The sequence below is a fragment of the Eubalaena glacialis genome, chromosome 12 (assembly GCF_028564815.1).
Source record: "Eubalaena glacialis isolate mEubGla1 chromosome 12, mEubGla1.1.hap2.+ XY, whole genome shotgun sequence".
In the NCBI taxonomy this organism is placed as follows: domain Eukaryota; kingdom Metazoa; phylum Chordata; class Mammalia; order Artiodactyla; family Balaenidae; genus Eubalaena; species Eubalaena glacialis.
The window spans coordinates 31655660-31682261 of NC_083727.1; the positions used below are offsets into that span (position 1 = coordinate 31655660).

At 37.1% G+C, this 26602-nt stretch overlaps 2 protein-coding genes across 4 annotated transcripts in view; one reads left to right on the forward strand and one right to left on the reverse strand.

The window, feature by feature from the left end:
• The window catches only part of ENPP3 (ectonucleotide pyrophosphatase/phosphodiesterase 3), an 88496-nt gene extending 87371 nt beyond the window's left edge, over positions 1–1125 (reverse strand). Inside the window, exon 1 of the mRNA XM_061206787.1 lies at positions 856–1125. Within this exon, the coding sequence (XP_061062770.1) occupies positions 856–933 (78 nt within the window). The 5' untranslated portion in view covers positions 934–1125. The remainder of the gene's footprint in view (positions 1–855) is intronic.
• A 223-nt stretch (positions 1126–1348) lies between these two features.
• The window catches only part of MED23 (mediator complex subunit 23), a 41611-nt gene continuing 16357 nt past the window's right edge, over positions 1349–26602 (forward strand). Inside the window, exons 1-16 of one of the 3 annotated variants that reach the window (XM_061207527.1) lie at positions 1349–1550; positions 1903–1934; positions 2093–2180; positions 4972–5096; positions 7256–7367; positions 8818–8916; positions 9493–9594; positions 10078–10147; positions 11430–11542; positions 12872–12967; positions 13515–13532; positions 18612–18812; positions 20391–20534; positions 22610–22755; positions 23742–23987; positions 25608–25750. In XM_061207527.1, the coding sequence (XP_061063510.1) occupies positions 1503–1550; positions 1903–1934; positions 2093–2180; positions 4972–5096; positions 7256–7367; positions 8818–8916; positions 9493–9594; positions 10078–10147; positions 11430–11542; positions 12872–12967; positions 13515–13532; positions 18612–18812; positions 20391–20534; positions 22610–22755; positions 23742–23987; positions 25608–25750 (1783 nt within the window). In that variant the 5' untranslated portion in view covers positions 1349–1502. The remainder of the gene's footprint in view (positions 1551–1902; positions 1935–2092; positions 2181–4971; positions 5097–7255; positions 7368–8817; positions 8917–9492; positions 9595–10077; positions 10148–11429; positions 11543–12871; positions 12968–13514; positions 13533–18611; positions 18813–20390; positions 20535–22609; positions 22756–23741; positions 23988–25607; positions 25751–26602) is intronic. The other 2 variants (XM_061207525.1, XM_061207526.1) reach the window with 2 other exon arrangements.

Below are 26602 nucleotides of genomic sequence, written 5' to 3' on the forward strand. Positions count from 1 at the left end.
TAAAATAGATAGCTAGTGGGAAGCAGCCGCATAGCACAGGGAAATCAGCTCGGTGCTTTGTGATCACCTAGAGGGGTGGGGTAGGAAGGGTGGGAGGGAGATACAAGAGGGAGGGGAGATATGGGGATATATGTATTTGTATAGCAGATTCACTTTGTTATAAAGCAGAAACTAACACACTATTGTAAAGCAATTATACTCCAATAAAGATGTTAAAAAAAAAAAAAAGAGAGAGAATATACCGATTTCGAAACACAGAGCCGAAACGTGAAAATCTGCTAGTGAATGAAAGCTGTCTTAGAAGTGAATCTGGTTGAAGACAATCCACAATAAAATAATCTGTTTAGCATACAAAAAAGAACAATAGGTTGCTAGGGTACTTGGATTTTAATAATTCTGGCTGTCACCCTTCTATAATAGCTCAGATATTCTGCAAAATACACTCTGCAATACAGTTCATTGAATACTTAACACCATGTCTAGCACTGAGGGAACGGTGGATAAATATTCCATAAATGAAGTCCTCTACTACTTATACACAAAAGTGTTATATGAAGACAAAGAAGAGACACCTAAATCAGCTTGAAGAATGAGAGCAAGTTTCCACAAAAATGTCAACTGATGCTTGAAAGAATACAGCGGTGGGGGGCACACCACTCAGTGTATCTGCTCCGACCATGCCACTGAATCAACCTTCCTCTTTGCCACCCTTCTCCATCCCTACCCACCACCAAAGAGGCTATATGTATTCAGTAATTGATAAATATTATTATTTTTAGATGATCATAACTGAAAACAGTATATATTATTATTCGATTATTTTAATTAAAAATCAGTAGTGATGGGTTCATTCACCTTTTCAACCTTCATTGAAAGTCTGCTGTGCTTCTCGCACTCTGCAAGGCACTGAGGTAACCATAGTCGAGAAAGCATTGTCCCTGTCGTCTAGAAAAGTGAGCTTTCAACTCCTCGCTCCAGGCTGCTGACGGAGTCCTAGAAGGTCAGCAGCTCGTAGACATCAGGTTGACCCAGGCCGCAAGAGGAGCATTTCCAGCAGGCTCTAGCCCCTGGGTCTCAAGCTTGTTTTCTTCCCGCCGTGCAAAAGCATCAGCACCAAGCAGGAAGCAATTCCCGCTCCAGCCGGAAGTGGCGGCGTGCAGCCGACCGGGCCTCGGGGTGACTTAGGCTCGAGCTTCCACTTAGGGGCGCTCTCGTCTGGCTCGCGCGCCGCACTTCTACACAGGCGGAACCATCTGACTGGGTCCCTGGTTTCTGCGGGTTTCGTAATCAGAGGGCGCCCAGCGCTCCGGCTTCTGTGCAGCTTCCGGTTGTTTGCTGGGCTCTGCAACAAACAGGGGACGGACTCAGCTGGGCGCTTGGGGAAGAAACCGACGCCGGCGAGCTGAGGTTTCCTGCAGGCGTCTGCGGCCCTCTGCCCCTCCATTGCCGGATCTCGGGCCTGACCCGGGCAGCGCGCCTGGTGTCCAAGGAAGGCGGGGGAGATGGTCCAGATGGAGACGCAACTGCAGAGCATTTTTGAGGAGGTGGTGGTGAGTGGAACGGCCAGGGATCCAGGACGATGGCTGGGAGAGGGGGTGGCTCTTGGGCAACGGCTCAAGAAACCTGGCTCGGGCAACCTCTCGTCCATCTCTTCTTTGTTGTGAAACCGTGTATGTGTGCAAGGGTTGAGCAATTCTCAAACTGCTGTCCAATTCCAAGTCTCCTTTGAAATCCACAACACCCTTTGTTACAGGCCAAGCAGACAGGTATTGTTTGTTTCTGCGCGTTGCTGATTAAGGTGACTTGCCCTTGTTGCATTGTAGTATTTTGCTCGGGGACGCCCCTCCCTCTCCCTTTTTAAAAAACAAAATTCACATCGTTTACTTTTTTTTTTTTTAACAGAAAACGGAAATTATAGAAGAGGCTTTCCCTGGGTGAGTATATGCATGGCAGATTTTTGTGTTTTTACCTTAGTGTATCTTTGTAAGATTTTGTTTAGGTCTGTCTTGGAGGTTTATAAGATCCACTATTCTGGTTATGTTGAATTACCTTTTTAAAACTAGTGGCAAATAATGCTGTTTTTGTTTTTTAGCATGTTTATGGACACCCCTGAAGATGAAAAAACGAAACTAATTAGCTGTTTGGGGGCCTTCAGACAGTTTTGGGGTGGTCTTTCTCAGGTGAGCACTGCATTTTTAATACACTCAGCTGATGATTTTTGACCCTTTCTTTTTTCACATTTTCTTTTATGTTGCTGTTAAGGTCTTTCTGGAAAAGGAGAAATAAAATTGTCTTCATCTTTTATTTGTCTATTCTGATTTCCATTTGTTTCAATTTGTATTCTTCCAGTAGAGAATCTGTATTGAAAAATCAGGTTGACGACAGCACAGTGTGAGTTGTTTTTATAAATCTCTCCCAAGTTAGATTATATAAAACCATTTTGATCCTATGCTGATTTATTTGGTGCACTTCAAAACAGCTGTGTTACGGATTGTAATGGCTAAAAATTTCATTCATTTACTCAACAAAGGAACTGGCCCAGCATTGATACAAAGATGCCACAATAAGGATACAAAGATATTATAATAAAATTGAGGTAAGGAACAGTAAAACTTAGTAACAGAGAACATTCACCAGAAAATGCAGCCTTGAAAAAGACAAAATGTGTGATCCTTAAAGAGCTCATAGTACAGTAGTACCTTATCTTCTCATGGTGCATTATAGGTAGGAAAATGAGAACTGTTTGCACTTGAGCTGCTGGTGGTTAAGACTTGCTATTCAGACATGAATCACAGAGTTTCAATACATTAGTTTTTTTAAATTTCTTTTACTTTTAATTATTTTTTTTCTTTTTATTTGTTTATTTATTTATTTTTGGCTGCGTTGGGTCTTCATTGCTGCCCGCGGGCTTTCTCTAGTTGCGTCAAGCGGGGGCTACTCTTAGTTGCGGTGGGCGGGCTTGTCATTGCAGTGGCTTCTCTTGTTGCAGAGCACGGGCTCTAGGCGCGCGGCCTTCAGTAGTTTTGGCACACGCGCTCAGTAGTTCTGGCTCGTGAGCTCTAGAGTGCAGGCCCAGTAGTTGTGGCGCACGCACTTAGTTGCTCTGTGGCATGTGAGATCTTCCCGGACCAGGGCTCGAACCCGTGTCCCCTGCGTTGGCAGGCGGATTCTTAACCACTGTGCCACCAGGGAAGCACCCTAATTATTTTCTAATAGATCATATATTCACACGGTACAAAATGCAAAGGGTTGGACCAAAAGTTGGACCCAATGATGAATCTGCCTTCCATCTCTCTTAGCTTAATTGCTTGTTTCTTTTTCTGTCTGCAAACAGCATTCCCAGTTTATGTTTCCTTCTAGAAGCGTTTTTTTTTTTAATACATTTATTTAATACATTTAATTTTATTTTTGGCTGCATTGGGTCTTCGTTGCTGCATGCAGGCTTTCTCTAGTTGCGGCGAACAGGGGCTACTCTTCGTTGCGGTGCGCGGGCTTCTCATTGCAGTGGCTCCTCTTGTTGCAGAGCACGAGCTCTAGGTGCACAGGCTTCAGTAGTTGTGGCTCGCGGGCTCTAGAGTGCAGGCTTAGTAGTTGTGGCGCAGGGGCTTAATTGCTCTGCAGCATGTAGGATCTTCCCCGACCGGGGCTTGAACCCATGTCTCCTGCATTGGCAGGTGGATTCTTAACCACTGCACCACCAGAAAAGCCCCTAGAAGTGTTTTATGCATAGAATCATTTTTATAGAACGTTCATATGCCGTGTACACTGTTCATTAGCACCTTGCTTTTTTCCTCTTAATATTAAATTCTCAAAGTAATTCTACATCAATCCATTAAGAGTTACTTCTGCCTTCCTTTCTTACTTTCTTGTAGCAACATAATATTCTATTATATGGCTGCACCTTCCTTTATTTAACCAGTCTCCTACCAACTGACAGGTTGCTTCTTACCTTTTTTCACTTTAAATAATACTATAATGAACAGTTTTATGCATGGGACACAGAATAAATTTATAGTATTGCTGGGTCAGAGGGTATGTCTATGTGTAGTTTTTATAGAAATTGCCTAATAGCTTTCCATAAGGGTTTTACCAATTTATACTCCCGATAGCAATGTATAAGAGTATCTATTCCCTAGAGCCTCATAGTAGAGTGTTAATGAACTTTTTGATCTTTGCCAATCTAAAACAGGAGAAATTTTATTTCAGTGTGGTTTTATTTTTGCATTTCTCTGAGTGATGTTGAACATCTTTATGACATACTTTAATATTTTAATAATTCGTTAAACATTTTATGGGTTAAGATACAACCCTTGTCTTCGAAAATTTTATATTCTAATGGAGGAGCCGGGAAGAAAATAAGTATTTCTAAGTCAGCATTATATGTTCAACAGTAGAAGTGTGTATGAGGGACAGCGGTAGCACAGAGGAGCAGGACATCTTGAGGATACCCTAGAAGATAATCTGTGATTTGGGTACTACATTCTGGTATCGGATTTAAAGTTTTGCAAGTCTAGAAATTGGATATGTCATTAGATTCATAACTCATTGGGCTCTTAGGGATTAGACTCACGAAATTCTCATGAGGCTGATGTACTAATTCATAGTGGATTTTTCCCCCAGTGACAGGAATATTTATATCTGCTATTAAGGGCACTGCTTACAATGCCGTACACAATCTTTGCTAGAGTTTTCTATTGATCATGAATATGTTAATAAAATCATACTCTTTGGAGGTGCCATGTAGTAAAAATGGTGGAAGTTTATATAATTGTATGATTTTAAGCTTACTATAACTCAAGTACTAAATCTGAATTTTTTCAGTTTTTTTTTTTTTAGAATTTGTTTTCATCCATGAATTTATAATGGAGTATCTCATTCACAGTCTTGATATACTCCCAGGTACTATTAGCTATTTGTTAGTTACAAAATGTAAGTTTAGACCTAAAACGTAATCATTTTCTGATTTTCCAGGAGTCTCACGAACAATGCATCCAGTGGATTGTTAAATTCATTCATGGCCAGCATAGTCCTAAAAGAATTTCTTTTCTTTATGACTGCTTAGCAATGGCGGTCGAGACTGGTCTCCTTCCACCCAGGTACGTTTAATGGTGAATATGAGCAATCTAAAGAATTTTCTTTCTTTTTTTAATAAATTTATTTATTTTATTTATTTTATTTTTGGCTGCATTGAGTCTTTGTTACTGTGCATGGGCTTTCTCTAGTTGCAGTGAGTGGGGGCTACTCTTTGTTGCCGTGCGCGGGCTTCTCATTGCGGTGGCTTCTCTTGCTGCGGAGCACGGGCTCTAGGCCGCCCAGGCTTCAGTAGTTGTGGTGCGTGGGCTCAGTAGTTGTGGCTTGCGGGCTCCATAGTTGTGGCTCATGGGCTCTGGAGCGCAGGCTCAGTAGTTGTGGCACACGGACTTAGTTGCTCCGTGGCATGTGGGATCTTCCCAGACCAGGGCTCGAACCTGTGTCCCCTGTATTGGCAGGCGGATTCTTAACCACTGCGCCACCAGGGAAGCCCAGAATTTTCTTTTTTATTAATGTTTAGAAATTGGTTGAGGTTGTTGTTGTAAAAGGATAAGGGAATGAAGAAGGAAGTTGGGCTCAACAAGAAATCCTTTGTAATATCTCAGTTTTAATCTCTAGGATGCAGTATTCTTAGAATTGTATACTTACGGTGCTCAAAACCAGGCAGACTTTGCCTTTCAGTCCAGGGACTAAAATCACTCACGTTGATGAGCTTGTTCCAGTTAACTTTTATTGTTTTTGTTATATTCACTAGTTGGTTTATTGTATTTTTTAGATTCTACATATAACTGATATCATACAGTATTTGTCTTTCTCTGTCTGACTTATTTCACTTAGCACAATACCCTTCAAGTCCATCCATGTTGTTGCAAATGACACAATTTCATTCTTTTTTATGGATGAGTAGTATTCCACTGTGTGTGTGTGTGTGTGTGTGTGTGTGTGTATGTGTATGTATGGCATGTCTTCTTTATCCATTCATCTGTTGAGGGACACTTAGGTTGCTTCCATATCTTGGCAATTGTAAATAATCCTGCTATGAACATTGGGGTGCATGTATCTTTTCAGTTTAGTGTTTTTGGGTTTTTTTGGCTATATACCCAGGAGTGGAATTGCTCGGTTGGTTCCAGTTTACTTTTGCTGCGTGATGAATTACTTCAATACTTTGTGGCTTAAAACAATAATAATCCTTTTATTATTAACATTCATGATTATAGTGCTTGACTGGGCAAGTAGTATGTAGTTTTTTCTCAGGTCTCGTGGTTGCAATCAGATAGTGGCTACGACTGGAGTCATGACCAAGGTTTCCCCATTCATATCTGGTGGATGATACCTGGCTGTCATCTGAGACATCAGCTGGCACTGTTGGGGAGAACCTACATATGCCTTCTCCATATAACCTGGACTTTCTCACAGCATAGTGGAGTCCAAGAGCAAGCATTCATAAGAGGGCTAGGCAGAAGCTTTATCACCTTGCCTTGAAAGTCATACAGCATCCCATTCGCCGGTATTAGGCCTGCCCAGGTTGAGGGGTAGAGAATGACACTGATACTTTTCATGGGAGGAGTATCAGTGTCACATTTTAGAAGAGCATGTGGGATCGAAAGTCTTACTGCAGCCATCTTGGAAAAATACAGTTTGCCACAAACTGGTAAATGGTAAATACTTAACCAATAGCTTTTGGTACATATGTTTCTAGTAAAAATATAATGTAATTAATATTATTTAGTTCTACTTTGTGTTTAGTCTTTCATATAAGTAAAAAATGTAAAATACTATATGTAATTTTTTGAAAGTGTGCTTGAGTAATATGTACCTTTATGAAAAATACTTACTGGGACTTCCCTGGTGGCACAGTGGTTAAGAATCCGCCTGCCAATACAGGGGACATGGGTTCGATCCCTGGTCTGGGAAGATCCCACATGCCACGGAGATCTAAGCCCGTGCGCCACAACTAATGAGCCCATGTGCCTTAGAGCCCATGCTCTGCAAGAAGAGAAGCCACCGCAATGAGAAGCCCGCGCACCGCAACGAAGAGTAGCCCCCGCTCACCACAACTAGAGAAAACCCCCGCGCACAGCAACGAAGACCCAATGCAGCCAAAAAAAAAAAAAAAAAAAAACTGACTATGGCAAATATAATATCCAGAGTATGCAGACCTTGGCTATTAGAGAACTTGCAAAAATTCTGTCTTGTAATTGGAATGGGTATTCCTTTTTTCTAGGATGGTTTGTGAATCCCTGATAAACTCTGACACACTTGAATGGGAAAGAACACAGCTTTGGGCCTTAACATTTAAACTGGTTCGGAAAATAATTGGAGGAGTGGATTACAAGGTATTTTTTTCCTAATTATTCAATATAAAAAGTAATCGTTGTTAGGTGTGATTACTTTTTCAGTGTACATATCTTAATTTCACATGGGAGAAATGAAGTGGAACCATTTACAAAATCTCCTTTTTTGTTGTATTTCCTGAAGGGATTTAAAATTGCTCAGTGTTTCTCACAGCTTCTCTGCTCCCCTCCCAACATTCTTAAAAATGCAGGTGGCTGGTAAATTTCTGTGACAAGTAGGGAAGTCACCAAGCAGACTCTGGGTCCCTTCATGCCACAGATCTTATGATGTTGGGGCCCCTTTCCAATGAAAGAGCACAGAGCAGGTGTGTATGGAACTGAGAAGAGATGCAGGCATCAGCTGATGAAGGGAGCAAGTCCTGCTTCACCTTGACCTCCCTTGGACACATTTCCTTCCTTAACTGGTGTCTTCAGCACTCTGCTCTTGACCAAAAACAACAGCATATACTCTCTAATTGTGTCTCATAATACATCTCAGGCACTCCATAGCTGCAGAAGCTTCTCCTTCATTCAAGCCACTTTTGTTATTGTCCTTTTTGAAAGACTTGCCAATACCTGACCCTGTGCTTTATGTCTGTATTTTTGCTAATCTAAAATGACTTAACTGATAAGTATTGGTTTGAATCGTGATTTAATACAGAATTAATTCTAAGAAGCTTTTTCTGATTATTTTCTCTGTACTTGTACTTCACTTTTCTTAGCATTAATATGTAGTTTTTACCTCCTTACTTATTTGTATGGTGCTTTATAATTGTTTCTAATTTCTTTCATATATATGTTTTGTCTGTCTTTTTTACAAGATTGATCACATTGTTTATACTATGGAATGAAATTTCTTCTCTATATATCAGATTCTGCTCTGAAATAATGCAACTGGTAATAGATATGAGTAGATGACCCGTTAACAGAATGGCCTTATTCAATAAGTTTGAGGGATTAAAGTATGTGATGGATGATGAGAAGGGGGAATAAAGTTAGAATATGCAACAGGAAGGAGTAGAAAAGGTCATCTGCCAGAAAGTTTGTATTATTGTCAATGTTTTCAGAGTATTTTCAGGTTATATTCAAATGTATTTCTGTCTGTTAAGCTCAAATTAAACTTTTTGGACCCTCATAGTAATAGAAACTCTTCTAATGTTGTGAAGGTCAAAAAAGCTTAGCAGAGTGTGGAAAGTTTAATTTTTATTTATAAGTGACTTTCTTCGTTCATTCATATTGCAAGCCATTCTTTAGAATTCTGCTTTGGAACATGACACTTCTCTTGGGTTAATGTTAGGGGGTTGAATGTTAGCTCTGGTTCAGAAAAAATCAAAAGTGTGACCTTGAGGGTAACATTTTTTTTTCCAAGTGTATAACCTTGAAAACTTTAGATGTTTTAGCTAGCACCGGGGACGTTTTTATATTTTAACCTATGACTTTTTTGTTCTATCAGGGTGTTCGAGATCTCTTAAAAGTGATTTTGGAGAAAACCTTAACAATTCCCAATACAGTGAGCTCAGCTGTTGTACAGCAGCTTCTAGCAGCAAGAGAGGTAATTTAAACATGTCTGCAATTCATTGATCATATCCTAAAAAAAGTCTAGTTTTACATAGTTCTGTGCTTTTAAAACTTATGGTAGTTTGTAAAACGTTCCATTTCTTTACTTCTACAAAAATCGTGTTTTAAAGGTGCTATTTCACTTTCATTGTATTTCAAAGGGAAATTTTATATTTTAATTAATTCATGGTTTTTAACTATGAAAACAACAATATTGATATTAAAGTATTTTCAACCATTTTAAAACATCAGCCTGTGGACCACTTAAAAGATCTTTGTGCTTTGTAACTAATGTTGCAAGAATTCTTAGTCTGTTGCCTTTCTATTAGAGTCTACCAATAATTGATGCATTTTCAATGTTTCTTACTATCAGCAGTCATTTTATTATTTATTAATCTTCATTTTTAGATATTCACATATAAACAAATTTTTTATGCTACAGTTTAAGCCCAGTGAATCCATGAAGTAACATCTCTACTTTTTAATACCATAGTTCTTGTTGTTGTTGCATTTAAAGGGCTTATCTGTGGGACTAGTCAAAATAATAACATCGCCCTCTTATTTTTCTTAGGTTATAGCATATATCTTGGAAAGAAATGCTTGTTTATTACCAGCATATTTTGCAGTCACAGAGATCAGGAAATTATATCCTGAGGGAAAACTTCCACACTGGGTAAATTTGATATTTTCTAAAATTTTTAATAGAAAGTTTTATTAAAAATCGTTACATTAATCTGATTTTTTGTGTGCTTATTCTTTTAATGGTCACTTTATTCTTAGATAATAATGTGATTTTTTGTGTGCTTATTCTTTTAACAGTCACTTTATCCTTAGATAATACATAATATGTATTTCTTTCATTTCTCTGCTGTCCTGCTGAGACAGTTTATATATTATGTGATGAAATATACATAGCTTCATCAAATAGCTAAGAACATGGTGGTATGACCTGGCTTAATTCAGGGAGAAATGAACTGGTAAGTAATTGTTTGGAAGGAAGCAAAAGAGAACTAACCTTTGAGTAATTTTATGTGCCAGGAATTGTACTAAATCTTTACATATTATCTCATTTTATGTAAATGATTCTTGTATTCAGAGCAATCTTGATTTTATTTTTATACTTATTTGTTTTCTGTTTTGTTGTGTTTTGTTTCAGTTACTTGGAAACCTGGTATCAGACTTTGTGGATACCTTCAGGCCCACAGCAAGGATCAACTCCATTTGCGGTAGGATTATAATTCAAAATATATTAAATAGTACCTGATCTTCAGTGATCTGACTATTGAACAAAGTTGATGGATGGTATCGTATACATGTCTTGGTGACTTGTCATTTTAGTATAACTCTAGGAGCTTAATAATGTCCTTTTACTTGCTTCAGGTACTTTGTGTGTTAAGTACAGGGAAGGAAAAGCAACTGTCTGGACTGGTCTAAGCTTCAGATAGAACCATTCTAGAAGATGTGTTTCCTGGTGATTAGAGGGAACTTTTAGTAGAGCTAGTAAAGCACCATGGAATCTCTAGGCAACTGGAAGTCGCAGTAGATCTGCCCCTCGCTTATCTGACTCAGCCCATTCCAATTTACACCTTTGCTCTGTATTTCATTTATTTTGTTTTCCATTTTTTCATGTTTGTTAGATTCTCAGAATTTTCTTTTAAAAATAAGCACATGATTTGCAATTTTTGCAGTGCTCATATATATTCCTGAATAATTTCTAGAAATCATGGTGGCCTCAGAACAGGCTGGAATATAGACATTATTTAGTCAATGACCAAGTTTTTAGCACTTTCTGTGAGTCAGGTGCTATTCTGGACACTGGAAATACAAAAATAAACTAAACAGACACTAGACAGATAATTCTTAGGCTTTTAGCTTTTGTAACTGAGTAGATATTGACATCATTTAATGAATTATGGAAGGATTGAGAAGGATGATGATGAATTTAGTTTAAGTTATGTTGAACTTGAGGTGCCTGTGGGACATCGCAGTGACAGTATTTATCAGGCATTTGGATACATGAACTGATTGATGGTCATAGACTACATCTAAGGCTTCTAGGAGCATCATGTTTAAAGTTACTCAGGTTGACCCTAGATTAAGCGTCTGTAAACTTTTTCTATAAATGGTGATATAACAAATATTTTAGGCTTTGTGGGCTATACAATCTGTTGCAGCTACTCAACTCTGCCATTACAGTGCAAAAGCAACAGTGTTCCAGTACAACTTTACAAAAACAGGTGGATTTTGTCCATGGATTGTAGCTTGCCGACCTCTGTCCCTGGACAAATGCAACATTTGTGAGTTTGGAAGGCCTGTACAAATTGGTCTTTAACCATCTGGGCTAAAAATAATCAAAGAAAATTCCCAAACTTCTATCTAATTAAAACATATTTTTAACCAGTGCCTGGTTCAGCATAGATATTCATTAAATAGTTGTAGAGTGAATGAAGGACCAGGCATTGCTATGTTCACATTTATTTAGAAACATTTTTTTTGTAATGCATACAGGCCGTTGCAGCCTTCTGCCAGTTGTAAATAACTCAGGCGCCATTTGTAATTCATGGAAATTGGACCCTGCAACTCTCCGTTTTCCTTTGAAAGGCCTCTTGCCATATGATAAGGTATGTTGCTAAATATGATGGAACTTTTGATCCATCTAAGGGTCTTCATCCTGGATTATTTGATGTGTAATGCTAAATTGTCTCTTCATAGACTGAAGAAGTAAATATTTAATGAAAGATAGTTTATGGTTTATCATATGATTTCAATATCCAAGTACAGCCTGTGGTTTATGATATTGCAGGTGTCTGTGTTCCAGTGGTCCACTTCTGGCAAAGCACTTGGTGTTAGAAAATTGAAGTTTTTAATTGATTCCTTGTTTTCACTTTTCCTTTACAAAGCAGGGACCAAAAATGAATTTGCAGTGTCCCTAAAATTTGAAGAGTGAGCCTCCTATTTGTTAGATTGTTTTCAAAAGGGGAGGACAAAAGTAGAGTAGAAATTTCTCAAAGGAAAAAAATCCACAAATATCCGTAAAATGAAATATGTGATATAGACATAAAGCTATAATGAAATATGACAGATTTATTTTATTATCTTGGGGTTTGGAGTAGTGACAGAGCAGGGTATGGGGAGGGCAAGATAGTTTTCATGTAAATGTTTCATGTCAAAAATGACATAGACAGTGATTAGGAAACTTTTCCAAAAGTGAGGAGCGTAAAATAGTGCAACTAAAGTGACGATTCTGGGTTCTTGGCATATTAGTCAGCAAAACTTTGGAAGATGAAAAAGTGGTAAACTAAATGGAATTTGCAATCATGATAGCAGTAATAATGAAAACAGAGAAACTTATTGTGAACTTACTATGAGCCAGGCACTGTTTTAAGAGCTTACTTTGCAACAACTTTTATTCTTAACTATCATCTTAATATTTCCATTATTCAGATGATGAAACTGAGACACTGAGTGGGATAGTAACTTGACTAAAAGGCCCCACATTTAGGAAATAGTATAGTCAGGATTTGAACTCTTAACCCGTGTGCTATCAAGTCATTTGTCCTCTCCAAATTTGGAAATGATGTTTATGTTTACACTTGTAGGAGAATGATTAGAAACTGCCTCCATTCCTCTTTGATTAGATTTCTGGGGGAAAAAATCCTTTCCGTACACTGATGCTTAAGACTTTCACGTGACTGTAGCTGAAGCCATTTCTAAGTTTTCCTCTATGACCTTGGGCAAGTCCCTTCACCTCAGTTACATCATTTATCAAATGAGGGGTGGGAACAGATTAATTGTAAGCACTAAAATCCTATGATTTTTTTCCACTAGATACTGCCTACTGTGTGAAGGTAACAAGCGCCTTTAGAGGATTTTTTGATCCCAATTTCAAATTATTTGAATTAACATTAACTTTGATCTTGAAGCAATAATTTTCTTTATTTTCTTTAAAGGATCTGTTTGAACCACAGACTGCTTTGTTGAGATATGTTTTGGAGCAGCCTTATTCCAGGGATATGGTCTGCAATATGCTAGGTTTAAATAAGCAGGTACTGTACTGTGCTGGAAACCTAGTAAATTCTGCATAGAATCTGCACTATTCTTTTCTCTTTTCTTTGCTATAGCTAACTGAGCAAAACAGTTAAGAACTATTTGGTAATTTTTTTTTTTAATATATGGTTTATTAAACAATGTATTGTTCTTATCATTTATATATTGCTTTAAGAATGTTTAAATTAAGAAGGAGATATTTTAAAAATTGGTTTATTTTGCATTGCTTTTTTTTCTATAAGGCCAGTTTCAAGTATACCTTTTGCCAGAGAAACCTACACATGACTTAACCATAATTTTTGACTTTTTTTGTTGTTTGGGTGTCTATTTTTATAACCCTTGGTATTTTCAGCATGGCCTCAATTGCTGATTTTTTTTTTTTCTTTTTGGTATGTGTTTGTTTTTGGTGGTTTAACATGTGGGAGGGTTTGTGCTGACTCTGGGTTCCTTGAGGCTGGCCTCATAGTCACTGTTTTGTCTTTTCTTTTTTTCTTCCTTTATTTTTGTTCTGTCCTGTCTTGTCCTGCCCATCCTCCAATGCTCTAGACCTTGAACATTGCTCAGGTATGTTCACAACCTTACTGTTGTATTGTGACTAACGATACGCTGGCCGCTTTGTAGCCACTGATTCCATTTAGAGAATACATGTATGGTCGGGGCTTGAAATTGGCAGGACCATGCTGAGACCAAGGCCACTAAAATGAATTTCTTCTTGGGATATGAGAGTTGTTTTTGGTGGATTGTTTTTTTTTTGGTTTTTGGTGTTTGTTTTTTTTTAATATTCTTTTTTTTTTTTTTTAATCAAATCAAGAGACAACACCTGGCACATGATAAAGCCTGTCACTTTTTTGATGGGTTGTTTTTCCTTCCCACTCCATTTTACTGTTTTTCATACTCTAGGGCTAAAGCTGGCCTGGTGGAATTTTCAGAGATGGAAAGATTTGTGGTGGCCTTTATCTTTCCAGACTATTAAAACATAAACAAACAACAACATCAATAAAAATACTTATGTTGCTTTGCCTAAAAACAAAAACAAATTAAAAACAAAACAAAAAAGATAACAAAAGCACTTTAACAGAGATATGCTACTTTTAAAAGTTGGAGTGGTGCGCTTTACATGGGGAAGTTTTTTTGGAAACATGGAGATTGACTAAGAAATGTCACACTCTTAGGTGACCCCACACCTGCTTGACAAACACCCTTCTTTGTCAGTCTTTGCCAGAAGTGTCCTCCTCCTGCAGTGAGCGCCTCGCAGCTGAAGTCCACCTGTGGCAGGAGGAACACGAAATGGCCAAACTTTATGAACCAAACTCTTATACAGTCCCAAGTCTGTTCCAGGACTTTTCACCTTTGAGATTTTAAGCAAAATAGTGGTTCTCATTATTTTTGTTAAAAATTTTTGAGCCCAACATATTAAAATAGACCAGCTTTTTGATTTTAAAAAGACGTTCTTGTCTAGGTTATATAAAATAGCGTTGCTGTTTGCAATACTATAGTGAAGGTTGTGCCAGTGCTTCCATTTATAAAGCCCTATTTTTAAGGACATATAGCTTGGCCATAAAACTTGCTCAGTGTTGAAACTTTGCATGCCAAACCTCACCCTAGTAGCAGTATCTCTTTTATTATTTTAAGTTTTTTCTTCTGAAAAATTTACCAAGTCTCCTTGTTTGGACAAGCCTTTGTTCATGTGAAACTGAAACTGCTTCACACCACAGTATCTGACAGTTAACCTCACATAACCTGTCAATGTAACATCTTAAACACCAAGTCATTAACTCTGATCAGCTTTCACTTGAGTTAGAGGTAAGTATTCAGTGAACCTTGAAAGAATGCTTCATGCTATGTCTTAAAACTAATTTTTGCAGTGAACTTTAAGGCATACTTGACTCAGTTTTTTTTTGCAGTTTGGTGAATGAATGTACCCATGGTCATTTGAGCTGCAAGTACCTTCCCCCAGATATCCTTAGCCATCCTTAGCTTTTTGCTTTTGGGGGGCAGCTCTTCTCAAACTAGAAATTGACAAAATTTTGAGAAGGGTGTTTCTGATCTGATTCTTTCAGTAACAAGTTTCAACCTAAAAAAAGTTTATGACTAAGACATAAATCCGTAAAAAATAAAGTTTATAATGGAAATGCTGACAGAACATTATTAATATTGATCTCACTGTAGTGTAAACATTGTCAGAAGTTCACAATTCATCATTAATTGTTTTGGGAGAAAACTGTAGTGAGCGCACTTATAAGATATATGCTGCATTGACTTGATATATTATTTTTACCACCTGGAGAGTAGGGTAGAAAATGAGAGCACACTGTATAAGAAGCATATGATTAAAAATAAACAAGTTATCTCATCACATCTTTTATCATTACAGAACTGTATCCTGCACTATACTTTCTTGTCCTCTCTCTAGCAATGCAATAATTTACTTATAGCTTTGAAACCTTTTAAGAGCTGTCCATATTGCATTTTCCAGTAGGAATTGGGCTATGGCATTTTATCCTAAAATTGGTTGCATTCAGGTCATAAATAGCCCAGTTCTGTGACCAGCAAAGTAGAGTGTTCACAGTGTAAGAATCCTGTTTTGTGTATTTGCACAAGAGTTTGTATTCTTTCTACTGAATAAGAGCATTACAAAACAGAGTCACTCCTCAAGCTCTTAAGTGGTGGTATATGAACTCTGGCTACCCTGAGACAGTGAAGTACTAGACTGATCACTCAGTTTATCCTTAAAAGGCACCATTGAAAGTGGTATTAACTGGCATGGGACTCCAGTTCTGATTGGTAGAGAATATGATAAATGACATACAATGGGATTTTTCTTCCCAACCTGTCCTAAATAGATACTGCTTTAAAATTGATTTCTAGCACTGAAATAATGATTTTAAATTAACTTACGCCCACCTAAGTACAATATGTTAAAATTGCACCACATAAGCAGTACCAAAACTGTTATATGAAAATGTCAGAGGCCACTTAATATAGGATATGCTTGCTAAGACGGAAAGCATTATCATTTGCCATTTTAAGTAGTGGTGGGAAAAAATCAGGGGCATGGATGGGGCTTAATGTTAATGTTTCTATTAATTCCTTGTGCCTGATTTTCAGTGTTTACCAAAACTGAAAATTTAATACAAGTTTCCGATACAGTTTGAGCTGTTATGCAGAAATTGCATTGTTAAAATACTGAATTTAGATTCTTACTGTTAAAACAGGCTTTAACTAAACATGCATATACATATGATGTAAACTAATTCAATTTGTATGCCTATATCTTGAAGACTTAAATTTATGAAAGCTTTCAGCAAGTTGTGAATAGCCATGGACATAGCATCCATTGGCTACCAGAATTATCACACCCTATGATTGATAATTAGCCTTTATTCACAGATCATTAAACTGATTTACAAATTTTCATTTCTTCCACTTTATAAAATAATTTATGTGGTGGAGAATCTTAATTTTAATGTAATTATCTTTTAGCAGTTGAAAACTAAAGCAAAACTTATTCTAAAGTAGTTAGTAGCACAGATCATTTTATATTCCAGACTTTTCCCTCTTTTTTTTTTTTTTTTTTTTGGTATTATTAAAATTGGCAAGTAAAAAAAGGAACATGTGTAAGCTATCCCTAAACTTGGTTTGAGAACTAGCCTTGGATTTAACCAAAAACACCTGGGAAATATAGAGTTCGTTCTGATAGATGTTCTGTTACCCTCAGACTAACCAGTGCATTTGGTGCCATAGAGATTCCTGACTGATTTAATTATTAACAGAAAATCTGGGGGTAGTCTTGAGACATGGTATATACTGAAAGCTTATCAGCTTTGACTGTAAATTTCCTAGTTGTTCTTACTTTGCCAAAATCTTAATAGTTTTGGTTTTCCTCTAAATCATTAACTATATGACCATCAATCACTGCACTCCTAAAAATATGTAGATAAAAATCCAGTTCTCTGAAACAAATAGCTAATACTAATAAGGGAAACTCAAAAATGACCCAGGTGCTAAAAACCAATTTTGTTTAGTTTATTCTTTTTTCCTGAAGCAGACTGATGGAAGACCATCACGGATGGAGGAATAGATGACAAATTGGTTAGTTTCCAACTAGCAGCAAATTCCCATCGCTGAAGAAAAATTCCTACTGGAAATTCTGGCTTTACTTCTTTTCACAAATTTTTCTGACTCTTGTATACTTTGAATGATCTCGCTCTAAATTTGTGTTGTCTGACACATTTCTTAGGTTGTTGGTGGTTGGCAGAACTAGTGAATTTCAAGCCCTGTACACAGTAGTTTTGCATGCTGATTTAAGAAATAGTTTGTAGTGTTGTCTGTTGCACTTTGCTCTGCTTCATAATGATAATTACATTTGGAGGAAAAGTACTGTAGTCCCAACTGGTGGTGTTAATATTGCTCTTCGTAAACCTGTAATGTGATTGAACTGTGATCATGGCATTGTGTTTTTGGAAAAAATATGAAACAACCATTGATGCTTACTGTTTTGGATAGATGTTTGTTTTATTTGCATGCTTTGAGAAAGTGCAGCTATATTGGAGCTTTACAAGTTTGGAGCTGGCAGAAAGCATGCAAAAGAGGGGATGCTATTCATTATGTTTTGTTTTTTTCCAAATTCGTCCCCATTTTGCATTTTTCCCCTAAATTTAAAGAAATCATATCCCTTTTTCATGGCAAAAGACTAATAATCACATCTAAAGTTTATAGGGAAAGCATCTATGTTAGTATTGTATTCATTAGAAAGGCTTCCAACTGCCTGGCTATTAAGTCATATAACATATTTTATTAAAAGTATAAAAATGGCTTAAAATATGGCTTAGCATATTTCTTTTGGTAAAAGTACATTTTTTAAAATCACTTTAAAAAAGCATAAATCTTTTTGCCTCTAGAAAGGGAAGTTGCATTTTCATTTTTAGTGTTTAAACTCAATTCTTTTTCTTGTTTTAGATTTTTAAAATAGTCTAATTTAAAATTAAAGCTGCATTATGTTTGGCTTCTAAGAGGGAAGAGCAGAGATTTAACTTTGAGATCAAGTTTTTTTTTTTGTAGAGGAAGTTTTCCTTTCAGTATCAGATCAATACCACACATTGAAAAATAGACATTGAGTAATCTGGAAGCTATTTAGATACACCTCTGTATATAAAGTTAGTGTAAACATGTGGTGATTACTTTTAAATAAATAGATCACACACTGCTTTGTTTGCTCTCCTGTCATAGTATTCAATTCCTGGAAATCCAGGGTTTTCATATTTTGAGCTAGATTGCAAAATTAATACTGTTATCCCCATTTCGTTTGTCTTTTAAATGATCTTTGTTCAAAAAATAAATAACAAAATTTTCTGCTGTGTAGTGCCCTTTGTCATATTGGAACAATGATGTCTATAGTGAAAGTCAAAAGTTAATGGGAAGCCTGTTTTGTGTGAGACCTGAAAAATAATTTTTTATGATACTCATCCTCTATGATAATGTAACATGATGCAGCTTTAATAGACTAAATCTAACCTTAACTTTCTAAGTTCAACTTCATTCCATGCTTCTCAGCCTCTTGTTACGATTAATGCCCATTAACTGGTAACTTCTGAAACTAACCGGGAGGCGTTTGGAATACTGTATTTAATCTCTGCCCTACAGCACAAGCAGCGCTGCCCTGTGCTGGAGGACCAGTTGGTGGATCTGGTGGTTTATGCCATGGAGCGATCGGAGACCGAGGAGAAGTTTGATGATGGGGGAACAAGCCAACTCCTCTGGCAGCATCTCTCGAGTCAGCTCATTTTCTTTGTGCTTTTCCAGTTTGCAAGTTTTCCACATATGGTCCTTTCTCTTCATCAGAAGGTAAGTACCACACCCTTTGTCAGAGCCACTTTACCTTTTGATTAGTATGTTTTAGACTGTTGTGGATGTTACCTAGTGAACAGAAGTTCTGAGCTCTGATTTCTGTTTTGTTCAGTGCCTTTATGGTTTCTTAACTTCTCACTTTCTTGTCACCGTAAAAACTGCATTCACTTCTTCATTCCACATATTCACAGTGCAAGGACCAGGAGATACAAAATGAAAAGGCACTAGTATAGTACCCTCAAAGAGCTCTTTACTGATGGGAAGATATAGGTATAAACAATTTGATTATAATATTATAGTTCACATAATGGAAGCATGTTTCCTTGTGATAGGAATGAGAGAATAGTCCCTATTAAAGACATCAGGAATGGCTTTATCAAAGGGATCTTGAAACTATTACTTGAAAGACAAGTAGAAATTTGCCAAGAGGAAAAGATAGGAAAGTGTTTCCGTAACAATAAGATGGTCATTTGGAAAGGGACAGAAGTGTGTGATAACTGGAAAGAAAAATATAAAAGAGAAAGTGTTGGTGAGATGAGGAAAGCAGGAAGGTAAGACCAGACATGGAGAACTTTATATGACGCTGTGTTTGTTCTGAGTTAAATTTACTTTGGGAAGCAAATGAGGAAGGGAATGACATCATCATATACAAGTTGGAAAAATTACTGCTAATGACCACATGTAGGAAGACAGTGATGTAGAGATGGATGGAGCCAAAATCAGAAGCAAAGAAATTAGTAAGGGAGCTGTTGCAGTGGTCTGGGTGAGAGATGCTGAAGACCTAAACCAGGACAGAGAGGAGGAGCCAGAAACCTGGTATGGTGGGAGGTGAATACGACTTGGTGACGATAGGTGACAGGGAGTAACCGGAATCTAGGATCACTCACTGGTTTCTGCTTAGGCAGTGAATGAAAGAGTAGAACAATAAATCCAAAACAGGGAATTCGAGTGGAAGAGTAAGTTGTGGAAAGGGTTGGTTTTAGGCATAAGGCTTTGGACACATTGAATGGGAATAAAATAGTGTTGTTGTGTCTATAACATCTTGATAGTCTAGATTATTTTGGGGAAATTTTTTCGTAAGAGTTGTTAAAATCCTTTCAACCACCACTTACCCACCACCCCTATCACCACCACTGGTTTCTGTTATCATCTACAGGAAACCAGGATAAGTGTTTTTGATAACCAGTCCTTGAGGAGTAAAAAAAAATAAATTTAATCCTTTTGGTATAATAAAGTACTCCTTGTGTTTTGATGAAATATTTTTAGTAATATTCCCAAATTAAACTTGATTCTCATGCATACATGATCGACTTAATCATGTTTTAAAACATTTAATTTTTGATATGCATAGTTGTTTTGGAGGTCAGGGAGAAAACATATAATATTAAAATAATTTAAAAGGCTTTGCTGGGTGTGCCTTGAGTGGAGAATAAGTAATTAGTAAATGCAAAAGTTAGATGCTAACTTTCTGAGAACAAGGTTTCTCTCTCTCTCTCTCTCTTTTTTTTCTTTAAACTTTACTGTATCTGTTTCATTAACTGGCTGTGTAGATTTGTATTTGAACATTTTTTACAGTTAGCAGGGCGAGGACTGATTAAAGGCAGAGATCATCTGATGTGGGTTCTCTTGCAATTCATTTCTGGAAGTATTCAGAAAAATGCACTAGCTGATTTTCTCCCTGTCATGAAGCTCTTTGACCTTCTGTACCCAGAAAAAGAAGTAAGTTTTACTAAATAGTTAACAATGTGATTAAAATTATGTCTAATTTATGTTTAAGGATTTTAGTGTGATTTTGTGAAAAGAGCACTGGACTTGAAAGCTGGAAACATGGTTCTTTTCCCAGTTTTTGTGATTGCTGTGATCATGGGATAGACATTCAGTTTTTCTTGACATTAGTTTACTCCTGTATAAAGTGAAGAAATTGAACTAGATTATTTTTGAAGTTTATCTTAAATCACAATTGAACATCTAGTATGACAAGCTCTTTACATTCTAAAGAGGGTTACAATTTTTTAAAGCATGAAACTGTTTTAATCTATACGCATTGAATGACCACATAACATCAGTATCTGTTAATATGGTTTTTTTGGTTGTTTGCCAATTGAGTGTGTCACACTAGTGTTTTATTATATAAGGTATTTGAGTAAAATATGGTATATATTTTATACCATATGATTGTCTTTTTTTTTTTTTTTTTTTTAGAAATTTTGGCTACCTAACTGATATCTGCTCTGATTTTTGTGACATTATAGCATAGTGATTGGTGTACTTTTTAAAAATTTTTTATTTATTTATTTATTTATTTTTGGCTGTGTTGGGTCTTCGTTTCTGTGCGAGGGCTTTCTCCAGTTGCGGCAAGTGGGGGCCACTCTTCATCACGGTGCGCGGGCCTCTCACTATTGCAGCCTTTTTCTTGTTGCGGAGCACAGGCTCCAGACGCGCAGGCTCAGTAGTTGTGGCTCACGGGCCTAGTTGCTCCGCGGCATGTGGGATCTTCCCAGACCAGGGCTCGAACCCGTGTCCCCTGCATTGGCAGGCAGATTCTCAACCACTGCGCCACCAGGGAAGCCCGATGATTGTCATTTTTTAGAAACATTTTATTATGGAAATTTTAAAATGCACAAAAAATGTAGAGTAAATAGATAAAGAAACTCCTGTCCCATCACCAAGAAATACTCTTTTTTTTTTTTTTTTTTGGCTCCGTTGGGTCTTCATTGCTGTGCGCGGGCTTCTCATTGCAGTGGCTTCTCTTTGCTGCGGAGCACAGGCTCTAGGTGCACGGGCTTCAGTAGTTGCAGCACGCGGGCTTCAGTAGTTGTGGCACACGGGCTTATTTGCTCTGCGGCATGTGGGATCTTCCCAGACCAGGGATCGAACCTGTGTCCTCTGCATTGGCAGGTGGATTCTTAACCACTGCGCCACCAGGGAAGTCCAAGAAATATTCTTATTTCATCTTCTTTCCTCATCTTTTTTATTAATGCCGGATGATTTTAAAGCAAATTCCAGACATCCATGTCATTTCACCCATCAATAAACAATATGTTTGATGCTACTCATTTAGATTGCATGTCTCTTATATGTTCTTGGACAGCATATATGTGACTTTTAGAAACTCTGTATTCGTATTTATCACAGTAAGATAATGATGTGATTAATTTTTTTCATAATGATGTGTTTAATTTTTAAAGAATAAATTTTTTTTTTTAATAAATTTATTTTATTTTTGGCTTCATTGGGTCTTCGTTGCTGTACGCGGGCTTTCTTTAGTTGCGGCGAGCGGGGGCTACTCTTCGTTGCAGTGCGCGGGCTTCTCATTGCAGTGGCTTCTCTTGCTGTGGAGCACCGGCTCTAGGCGTGCAGGCTTCAGTAGTTGTGGCTCGCGGGCTCTAGAGCGCAGGCTCAGTAGTTGTGGCACACGGGCTTAGTTGCTCCGTGGCATGTGGGATCTTCCTGGACCAGGGCTCGAACCCGGGTCCCCTGCATTGGCAGGCAGATTCTTAACCACTGCACCACCAGGGGAGTCCAAGAATAAAAATTTAATGATTATGAATGCTTTGTGGCAGTAGGAAAAGCTTGACTAAGCGCCTGTGGATTTCTGTTATTTTCTTGGCAAGTAAAAACAATCTTGTAATAGTTTCAATATTTGATAGCTGTTAGATCTTCTGATTTGTGTTATTGAACAGTCAAAGGACAGTTGGAGCTAAATTATGAGATATAGCAGAAATGGATTACTAAAATATATTTAATTAGTTAATTCTACTCTTTCTTATAATATTTAAATTGTTCTTTTTTAGTTTATCCCAGTTCCTGACATTAACAAACCCCAGTCAACTCATGCCTTTGCAATGACCTGCATTTGGATTCACCTCAACAGAAAAGCCCAAAATGACAACTCCAAGCTACAGATTCCAATACCTCATTCCCTAAAGCTTCACCATGAGTAAGTTGTTTGTAGCTTGACAGTTCATTTTTTTAATTTAATAAATAGTGGGTTGTAGACTAATACTGGTCTCAGTATTTATGTGAAGTATGGAAATCTTCCCACATGCACTGGAGGTAAGGGTAAATATTTAATGTATACGTTATAACTAAGGGAACCTGATCAATTGCAGCAGAAAGCAACTAGAAGATTAACCAAGCCTGTTTATATGTATGTGGAGATACATATTTTTATATATATATATATATTTTTTTTTTTTTTTAATTTTCAGGTCTAATCTTTGCTTTTACATGTTTTACCTTAGTTAAAATACTTAATTTCCAAAACTATGTGAAAATGTTTCAAAATTGCTTAAGTACTTGGAATTTGAGCATGATCTGACTGAGATATCTTTCACTCCCTGGGCTGCCAGGATTGATTGAGCTGATCTGGCTGGCATGCTCCCTTACATCATTTCCAAAGCTGCGATTACTCGAAGAAGATGCCCTCTTTTAGATAGGACTGGGCTTCCGTCAAGGGTGTTAGGAATGGCTGAACTTCTGAAAAGGACTGACTGTCAGATCTCTTCATAGGAGACTGTAGGGTAGTCAGACTTCACATTTCATTTGGCTTTCATTTTATGAGGTAACCCTTAACCATTTTTTCTTAGTGACATCTGTAATGAAGGTATAGTATTGTACTTAAGCAAATAGATAAGTTGAAGGCTAGTTCATGAATCTGTGAGTTATTTCTTCATTATCTGAATCTTAGTGCAGTGTATATAGTACATACTTAACAACCATTCAGTGTTCACTTATAATTACTTACATTCTTTCTGAAATGCTTCTCAGTCTTTTATATGTGTTAACACTATGTTTTGGGCAGAAACTATAATACCTATAGGAATAAATATATAGTTGCATGAAATTAAACTTTTTTAGAAATGCAAATTACCTTTCTAGAAATTATTTGCATTTTTTTCTGTTTAATGGAACTTGAAATTTTAGGTTCCTGCAGCAGAGTCTTAGAAATAAAAGTTTACAGATGAATGACTATAAGATCGCCCTGCTGTGTAATGCATACTCTACAAATTCAGAATGTTTTACATTACCCATGGGAGCTCTGGTAGAAACTATTTATGGAAATGGAATTATGAGGATACCTCTTCCTGGAACGAGCTGTTTGGCTTCAGGATCTATTACTCCCTTACCAATGAACCTCCTGGATTCACTGACAGTTCATGCCAAAATGAGGTATGTTCTTTTTTATTTATTTGGTCCTATGTCAGGGAATTGATATCAGTGCAGCAAAGACTTGATTTCATGATTATGTGTGTATATTTTATGGCCAGCTGTATTTTAAAAAACCTTTAGGTTTATTTTATTACAAAAATGATATTGTTTATTATAGGAATTCTAGAATATACAAATAAGCCCAAAGAAAATGAAAATAATTGCTATAATCCCTCCATAATAAATAAGCATTGTAAAATTATATTTATATATATGTATTGAGTCTTTTTTCTATGTATAAATATATGAATTTATAGGGGGTATTTTTGTTTTTTCAAAATGTGTTCTTAACTACAGTACTATTTTATAACCACCTTTTTCTCATAGTAATCTATTAAACACCTGTTTTTTGTTTTTTGTTTTTAATTAAACACGTTTTGGGATCTAGTGCTGTTCAGGAATATCTGTTTTAATTGCTACAAAGAAGTCTTTTGTATGTCTATGTATGATTCTTTAGTCAGTTCCACGTAGTTGGATACTGAGATTGCAGTGTCTCAGTGTTATAAAGATGGCTATGAAGGTTATCTTTCTGGCTGTCTTTGCACCTTTCTGGCTGTCTTTGCACCTATCCATAATTCCATTTTTATTAAATAATTTGCTGGAAGTAGAATTGCTGAGTCCAGGGATGCAAAAACTGTAATATCTTTCCTATGTTGACTATACATAAGAGTGCTTTTAGAATTGACATTTATGGTTTCTAAAAGACGGAAAGGGCTCTGTTGGGTGTGATTCTAGAACCTCAGGTGCCCATAGGAGCCAAGCTGATAATGTAAGTGAGTGACGCCTGCCTGGGGCTGCATGAAGACGAGTCAGGTAATAGTGTGCACGGAAGCCTGTGTGTATAGAGGGGTTGAGGCTGACTGGAGCGTGAGGGGCTCAACTCACGGTGCTGCCACTTGTGCTAATTTCTGCAATGTAAGAATGACCACTAGTGTAGCTAGTTCTTGGTTTTTTTTGGAAAGGGCTTTTATTTCTAGACTCTCAACCGTTAAGTGTTGGCTCAGACTTCAAACACTGCATAGGTCAAAGAGAATATGTGTGTGGGCCTCCAGGTGGGGGGTCATTGGTTCTAGAAAAACCATGTTCTTTTTCAAATGGTTAACACTGTGCTAGAATTATACAAGTGCTTTACTGGCATATGTGACCAAATGGAGGAAAGTCCCTTTAGTACCTAACATTTGGGTCTTACCAGTGATTTGTTAAGTAATTCTGTAACAAAAGTTAATTTCTTAAATGGTTTTAGTTACATATTTGAAAAAGAAAAACAGCCTAAAACCATTCAAGCATGTACCCAAATTTTGAGTTGGGTACATGAGTTGTACCCAAATTTTGCTTTCCCGTGAGCAGAGAGATCCTGAGGCACATTGAAAGCAGCGTGGAAACCAGAATTAGTCTCAGGTTGTACAATGCATCACTACCATGTGTCCTGTACAACCTAAATGATTAAAACAGAGCTGATTCATTTCATATATTTAAGTTCAGATTTATACCAAGTTCTCTATAAGTAGAATAATTCCTGTGTTTATGTCAAAAATAATGAATTTTTATTTTCTCTTATTTGATGTTGTTGTTTCTCCTCAGCCTTATCCACAGCATTGCTACCAGAGTGATAAAACTTGCTCATGCAAAGTCCAGTGTGGCCTTGGCTCCAGCCCTAGTGGAAACGTACAGCCGTTTATTGGTCTATATGGAAATAGAGTCTTTGGGCATCAAAGGATTTATCAGTAAGGCAGGACTTTCTGGTGTTTTTAATCATTAACGCTTCCATTCATTCAACGTATACTTTTCTAGTTGCTAGGGATATAGCAGTGTACAGAAGTCACTGCCATCGTAGAGATTACCTGCTAAATGAGGAAGACAGACAAAAAATGTAAATAATCGAAATATGGAATATGTCAGGTGATAAACCTTACAGAGAAAAATAAAACAAAAAAGAGGGATAGACCCTCACAGAGGGTCAAGGGAGTGGGATGCATGTTTTAAAGTAAAGTTATGGTTAAAAAAGGGGGGGCGTGTAATTGTGCTAGGTGCTTGGGATGCAGTGAGCAGGACAGACATGATGCCTGTACTCATATAAAAACCCACGGTCCCATTTGCCTGTCTTTCTGGTTTGCCCGGGACAGCAATGAGTACCAAGTCTGACTGGCAATAGGCAGGGGGTGTTCCTGCATTGCAGAAGACATTGTACGATGTCTGATGGTTGTTATGCGGTTCTAAATAATAGATATTTTCTAATATGGAAGTGTTTTTCTGATTTGAGGTAACTTTAACTTTTTACTAATACCGTATCATTTTAACCATGGTTACTCTTTTTTCCAGATAATTGAAAGTCAAATTAAACTTTATTAGCAGGGAGGAGGGGGTGTGATACAATTTGTGTATTAAAAAGTGATCCTCATGCTTCAAAAGGTTGGGAACAGTAACTTTATAAAAGTAACTTAAAAGATAACTAAATAAAAATAAATAAAGAAGTGAGGAAGGTTAGAGTAATTTTTTTCCGTATCCTGGCTCTTATTTTACCTTTCCAGATGAACTTGAGTATCATTTGTCAAATTCCAGGGAAAAAAAGCAAAGTT